Raw genomic sequence first — 7,824 nt, 5'->3', positions numbered from 1 at the left:
CTTTATCTTTCCGTGCGTCTTTGTCTCGCCCTCTTGGGATTGGTTCCGACTGTTGCCTTCTCTGAGCTGGTGCTTTATCTGCCTCTACAGTCTTCTCCTTCGCGATTCCAATCAGTCTATCTTGGAAGTCGTTAAAGCTCTTCATCACCGCCTCATGGTAGAGCGGTCGTAGCTGGGCTCCTGGTGGTACATATGGTGGAATGTATCCAGCTGTTGCCGTTGTGACGGTTCCTTCTACGTCTAGGGACGGAAAAGGAATTGGTGCGGTGGGTCTTTGATATCCCTGGTGATACTGGCTACCCCATGGGGTATACGTTTGCGGCCAACTTGCCGCGTTTTGATTATACAGGGGCGATGGATAATACATGTTCTGCGGGCCCCTCGGTGGTCGAGGGTTCGGGCCCCTCGGTGGGCGCCATTTGGCGCCGTCTGTGGGAAACAATTGTTCTTTCCTAAAAATCAATCAATTTTGGTTCTACGAACTGAAACAAACTCATGGACAACCATGATGAACCACCACCACCTGGAGTCGGAGTCAGAGATAGAGAGATGGCCGGAGGCAGCAATCCAACTCTACTAGCAAGAACAGACGGAATAGTCTTTCCCCTTCGCCCACCTCCGGCAGGAACTGCGGGAACGATGGGTCCTTTGAGGACAAGCTCAAAAATCCCAGGGGGGACTGGAGCCGCAAGTGCGGGCATCACACCACCGGTTTCCATACCCGGATCAACAACAGGATTGATGGGCAGAGGAGCGCAACTACCCGTAACTAGTCAGGTATTTCCTCCTTGGAATTATTATACACCGCAGAACCATCACATCAGATCCATGAAGGCTACTGGCGCATTCGTTAATCCGAATGACATACCGAGGAATTCATAATGTCCGTATCGAGTTCGGAAAGCAGTGTTCTGAATGTCATCATCGCGATTCTTTAGCTGATGATAGCCTGATCTCAAATCGATCTCGGAGAAATACTTCGCTCCTTGTAACTGATCGAACAGATCATCGATTCTAGGTAACAGATTCTTATTCTTAATCGTCACCTTGTTCAGCTGTCGATAATCGATGCAAAGTCGAAGCGATCCATCCTTCTTTTTCACGAATAGCGCTGGTGCACCCCACGGGGATACACTTGGTTTGATGAAACCACGATCAAATAGCTCTTCTAGTTGATCCTTTAACTCTTTAAGTTCTGCTGGTGCCATACGATAAGGAGGTATCGATATCGGCTTCGTGTCGGGAGCCAATTCGATACAAAATTCAATCTCGCGATCTGGGGGTAATCCAGGTAATTCCTCTAGAAAAACGTCCGGATATTCCGATACAACTGGTACATCGCTTAGGTTTACGCTTTTCTTCTCCACGTCTCGTACTATGGCTAAGAATCCTTGACACCCCTTCTTTAACATGCGACAAGCTTTAATAGCTGAGATAATACTCGTAGGAGATTCCGTCTTATCACCCTGAATTGAGACTGGTTCAATCCCAGGTGTGTTGAACGTTACCGTCTTCTTTTGAAAATTGACATTGGCGTAGTGCTGAGCTAGCCAATCCATTCCTAGTATGACGTCAAAAGCTAATACCTTAAGCAAGATCAAGTCGACCAATAAGTCTCGTCCTTGAACTTTCACAGGACAAGATGGATAAACAATACTAACTGATACCGACCTAATAATATTCGAACTCCAAGCATCGCCTAATGAATGCTATGCTCGCCCAACGGGTCTCCAAATCTCCCATCGCCCATGTCTGTCTCGGGCGGACTCATCCAGGTCTGCCATCTAGGCGATCTCATCCACTCTGTTCCCTGACACCCACTACCCGGGATAATCGGGAACGTGCCTTCACCATTATCAATAATCGTGGGGCAAACCCACGATTTACCAGATAACCACCGCCTTAAACTCATTATAAAAGGAAGCCACCGAATGCTGAGAAGGGTAAGCAAAATCAGACTTAAATACTCTTACATTCATTTACCTACCAAAAAACCCTCTTTGACTTAAGCATCGGAGTGGCTTTCAGGCTGAGCAAGCCTGAGGTCCTTTGAGCTTATATTTGTTACTTGTGCAGGAAAAACAGTACGGGCGACCCTTTAAAGATCGACCTGTATCATTTGGTGCGGTGAACGTGGAACTTATTAGTTTCGTCGTTCCTTTTAGATACTTTTCAGAATTTGCTTTTTCAAGAATGGATCCCCCACGAGATAATACTCTACCAGCTACCAACAGAGAAGACAGGGGAACAGAACCACCGGCCCTGAATCTGTTTCCCCCAACCAGCGAAGAAGGAGAAACCAGCGACCCCCTGGCGATAAGACAGACGATACCTCCGATAGCCATAGCCCCTGATGAAGAGCCAATCAACAACCAAGCAATGTTCAAGGCTTTCCTAGAAATCACCAGTCTACTCAAAGACATCAAACAGAGTATCTCGTTAAAATCGCCAGAGCAGGGATCAGCGAAATCACCAGTACAGAAGTCAACGTCAACCATGGACAAGGGAAAAGAACCGATGCGAGAGGAAGATGCCCCTGAAAATTCCGCAAGGAAACAAAATGCCCCCATCGTAATTCCAGACGAAGAACGATGGATGGATGAACGACACACCCTCAAAGGCGGAGAAGAGCATCTGGAGGAAAAAGTCCGCCAAGTCATGAGCAGGCTTGGAATAAGATGTGAAGACGTAGACATCTCTCTTCGAAGTGACTCACCACTCGCAGATTTCATCATCTCTCACGAGTTCCCTACAAAGTTCAGATACCCCCCAAATTTGGAGTCATACGATGGAACAGGCTGTCCCAAGAGCCATATTCACAAATTCCAAGCGGTGATCAATGTTCAGACAAACTTGGATCACGTACTATGCAAGCTTTTTCCTACTACCTTAAAAGGTCTGGCGCAGGAATGGTACCAGAGTTTAAAGCCAGGATCAGTGCTGACGTTCAAGCAATTCTCAGGACTTTTCCAGGCTAGATTCGTAGCATGCATCCCTCAAAAGAAGCTATCCACAGATCTGCTGGCCATCATGCAATGGGAAGGCGAGACACTCAGGAAGTATGTAGAAAGATTCAATAAGGAGGCGATGCAGATAGAAGACCTGAGCCAGGAGATCGCCTACACAGCATTACTCAATGGAACTACCAACTCCGACCTACGAAAGGAATTGTTGGCTAAATCACCAAAATCATTTACCACACTGATGACCATCGCACATACACAGATCAGAGTGGATGATGGCCAGAGAGAGATAGAGAATCGCCTCGGACGGGTAGAAGAACGAACGTTTGCAGAAAGAAGAAATGGGGACAGATCGCCCATAGGAAAGAGGTTCGGAGAAAAAGGCAACGACCATTTCAGAAATAAAAGGAAAAAAGACGAAGATAGGCGATATACGCCCCTGAACACAACCAGAACCAACGTACTGTTTTGGGTAAAAGACAGCCGAGAGAAGGTCAGATGGCCAAGAAAGATGAACGCTGCATCAGCCAACAAAAGAGACAATAGCAAATACTGTGAATTTCACAGAGACAACGGCCACACCACAGATGAATGCTGGCACCTAAAGGAGGAGATAGAGAAGCTGATAGAAAGGGGATCCCTTTCCCAGTTCGTAAAAAGGGACACCGAAGCCAGAGAGACGGAATCAGAAAGAAAGAAAGAGCGGAAAGAAGAAATCGCCAGAAGACCCAGACCAGAGCCAGCAGGCGTGGTTAACGTAATAATGGGCGGATCGACTGGAGGAGACAGCAATACTACAAGGAAGAAAGCTGCAAGAACAGTGTACTCAGTTAGCCCAGGTGCACCGAATGCTAAGAAATTCAGAAGCGTATCTTTTTCGGAAGTCGATAGTCATGGCTTGTCAGTCCCCCATGAGGACGCCCTAGTTGTCAAGGGGCGACTCAACAATTTCGAGGTATCTCGGATGCTCGTAGACACGGGAAGTTCGGTAAACATGATCACGATGGAGGTGTTCGGCAGAATTGGACTCAAGAAAGAAAATTTGACACATGTCTCTACTCCACTGGTGGGACTAGGAGGCAAATCTGTACAGGTGGAAGGATCACTGGAGATAAACGTCCAACTAGGGGATGGAGAGATCTACAAAGAGATCCGAGCAGAATTCATGGTGGTCAACATGGATTTCGCATACAACGCAATTCTCGGAAGGCCACTCTTGCATGATACGTGCGCATCCATTTGCATGAGGTACCTACTGATGAAAATCCCAACCAGAGAAGGCGATGCCGAAGTCAGAGGATGCCAAAAGTCAGCCAGAGAAGCATACTTTACAGCTCTCAGGAAAGTACATATAACCTTGCCAGTACTAACAATGGAACCTCCAGAGAAGAAGGAAAGGGCGGAGCATTATGGGCGAACTGAGAAAATCGAATTATCCCCAGGAAAGGAGATAGAAGTGGGAGATGAGCTAGAAGAAGAAATCAAACGATCTCTGACCGAAAACCTCAGATCGCTTGGAGACTCCTTTGCCTGGACAACAGACGAATTGATCGGAGTAGACCCGGACGTCATATGTCATCGGTTAAACATAGCGACCGACGCGAAGGCAGTGATACAAAAGAAGAGAAGGCACTCGCCCGAAAAACAACTCGCCATCGCAGAAGAGGTCGCCTGGTTAAAAGCAGCAAACGTGATCAGAGACGCCTATTACCCCAAGTGGGTAGCGAATGTGGTGATGGTAAAAAAGTCCAATGGCACTTACCGAATGTGCGTGGACTTCACAGATCTGAATAAAGCATGTCCCAAAGATAGTTTCCCACTTCCACACATTGATCAGTTAGTAGACTCCACAGCAGGTCACGCCCTCTATACATTCCTAGATGCCAAGGCGGGATATCACCAGATACCCATGGCACCTGAAGATCAGGAGAAGACGGCCTTCATAACGGACCAGGGATTATTTTGTTACAAGATGATGCCCTTCGGTCTGAAGAACGCAGGAGCCACATATCAGCGGCTGGTGAACTCAATATTCAGAGATCAGATAGGAAAACACATGGAAGTTTATGTGGATGACATGATTATCAAGAGCATCCGGGCTGAAGACCACCCAACAGATGTGAAGATAGTCCTGGAGACGCTAAAGAGATACCAGCTAAAACTCAATCCGGAAAAGTGCGTATTCGGAGTACCGGCAGGCAAGTTCTTGGGATACATGGTCTCTCAGAGGGGTATCGAGGCCAACCCAGATAAAATCGAAGCGGTCTTAAAAATGACACCGCCACGGAGCATACATGAAGTCCAGAAGCTCAACGGCCGGATCACGGCTCTAGGTCGGTTCATGTCCTGCTCGGCAAAACGATGCCTGCCTTTCTTCAAAACCCTGAAACAGATCAAGAACTTCACATGGACCGCAGAATGCCAGCAGGCGTTTGAAGAGTTGAAAAGCTTCCTATCCTCGCCCCCACTGTTGGCGAGACCGGATCCGGGCGACGTGTTATATTTATACATCTCTTGCTCTGACGAAACAATAGCAGGAGTATTGGTGTCGGAAAAAGGAGGCGAACAATACCCGATCTACTACATTAGCAAAGTACTCAGAGATGCGGAGCTGAGATACCCGAAGTTGGAGAAGCTGGCGCTGTGCGTATACACCGCCACCATCAAGCTCCGACATTACTTCGAAGGGCACCAAGTCATTGTACGGACCGACCAACCATTACGAAAAATCCTCCAGAAGGCAGAGACAAGTGGACGCATAGCAGAATGGGCCGTCAAAATAGGAAGTCTGGGCGTTATCTATGAAGCTCGGAAAGCACTGAAAGCTCAAGCACTAGCCGACTTCTTCGCTGAATTGACATTCAAAGAACCCATGGAGGACAAAACGACTCCCTGGGAGATGCACGTCGATGGAGCAGTTTGCGGAGAAGGAGCAGGCATCGGAGTCGTGCTCAAAGGACCAGGAAAAATCCAAATGGAATACTCAGCAAGACTCGAGTTTCCAGCTTCCAACAATGTTGCGGAATATGAGGCGCTGATAACAGGGTTGCAATTATGCGAAGAGCTCAACATCTCCGAAGTCCATATCTACAGTGATTCACAACTGGTTGTGAACCAAGTCTCGGGGAACTTCGAAGTAAAAGAAGCTACGTTGAAGAAGTACGCCAAGCAGGCCAAAACCTTCTTTGCCGATAATGGGCGATCCTGGTCGCTACAGCAAATACCCAGAGCAATGAATGGAAGATCAGACGAATTGGCAAAGTGGGCAGCAACAAAGAATTACGACTCAATGAGAAACATTCCTCATGAAATCAAACGACAGCCTAGCTTTCAAGAAGAAATTGAGGAAGGCGAAGTACTGATTGTAGAAGGGGAAGAAACCTGGATGTCCCCCCTCACAGCATACCTGGCTAATGGAATACTCCCCGAGGATAAGAAGAAAGCCAAAAGGATAGTGATACTCTCATCAAAGTTCGGAATATACAACGGCCAGCTGTACAAATGGTCATTCACCCATCCCTGGCTAAGATGTGTGAACGAAGAAGAAGGAGAGTACATCATGAAAGAATTACATGAGGGGACCTGCGGAGCACATGACGGAGCATCAACACTGGTCAGGAAAGCACTGCTACAAGGCTATTATTGGCCCACGATGAAAGAACAAGCTACAACCCTAGTAAGGGGATGCTGGCCTTGCCAGCAACATGCCTTGGTACCAAGAAAGCAAGCTTCAGAAATGAAACCCATCGGCAGTGCATGGCCGTTCGCCCAGTGGGGTATGGACATCCTGGGACCTCTCCCTTTGGCCACAGGACAACGGAAGTTCCTGGTAGTGGCAATCGACCACTTCACCAAGTGGATAGAGGCAGAACCACTGGCAAAAATCACCCAACAACGCATAACTAACTTTTTCTTTAGATCTATCTTGTGCAGGTTTGGAATACCGAAGGTGCTGATCACAGACAACGGAAAGCAGTTCGACTCAGCAAAGTTTAGAAAGTTTTGTGCCGAGTATCAGATCGACCTAAGGTTCACTTCGGTTTACCATCCACAATCGAATGGGCAAACCGAAGTGGCCAACAGAATCCTACTGGCCGGACTAAAAAGAAGACTAGACGAGTGCAAAGGAAGATGGGTAGAAGAACTCTACAGCGTCCTATGGAACTACCGTACCACCCCTAGAGAATCAACGGGCGAAACTCCATTCGCCCTAGCCTATGGAACGGAGGCTGTAATTCCTGTAGAGATCGGCGCACCCACGCCAAGGACAGAAGACAACCAGCTAAACCTAGAAGAAAACGAAGAAGAGCTCAGGAACAATCTGGATCTCCTGGTTGAAAAAATCAACAGATCAGACATCAGGATGGAAGCCTACAGACAAAAGATGGCCAAACATTTCAACAGCCATGTAAAGAAAAGAAAATTCAAACTAGGCGACCTAGTCATGCGAAAAACCGAAGTCAAAAAAGGAGAAGCAGGAAGTGGAAAACTGCAGCCAAACTGGGAAGGACCTTACACCATCAGCGAGGTCATTAAAGAAGGAACCTTTAAACTCACCAACTCCATGGGAAGAATCATACCAAGGACATGGAACGCCAACAACTTGAGAAAAATTTAGTCACAATAGATCGCCATCAGACATGATTAGTTATTCCTTAAGAAGTAGCATAATTAGTCAAGCGGTGTTTAGTCACAGCATTGTATTTCAATTCCTCCAAGTGATGTTTAATCACAGCATTGTATTTCAATTCCTCCAAGTGATGTTTCATCACATTATTGTATTTGAATTTATGCAAGTATTTTAATTTACCCTTGCTCGGACAAGGAATTTCCACAGATATCGTCTCTTTACCATAGTTAC

At 47.0% G+C, this 7,824-nt stretch overlaps 1 protein-coding gene across 1 annotated transcript; it reads left to right on the top strand.

Moving 5' to 3' along the window:
- Window positions 1-2,496: 2,496 nt before the first annotated feature.
- LOC126687644 (uncharacterized) lies at window positions 2,497-7,581 on the top strand. The gene is made up of 2 exons (XM_050382199.1): window positions 2,497-6,828; window positions 6,940-7,581. The coding sequence occupies exons 1-2, from the start codon at window positions 2,497-2,499 to the stop codon at window positions 7,579-7,581; spliced, it is 4,974 nt and encodes a 1,657-aa protein (XP_050238156.1).
- The last annotated feature ends 243 nt before the right edge of the window (window positions 7,582-7,824 follow it).

The sequence above is a fragment of the Mercurialis annua genome, linkage group LG6, assembly GCF_937616625.2.
Source record: "Mercurialis annua linkage group LG6, ddMerAnnu1.2, whole genome shotgun sequence".
Taxonomy (NCBI): Eukaryota; Viridiplantae; Streptophyta; class Magnoliopsida; order Malpighiales; family Euphorbiaceae; genus Mercurialis; species Mercurialis annua.
This window is presented reverse-complemented; position numbering and strand designations above follow the sequence as displayed.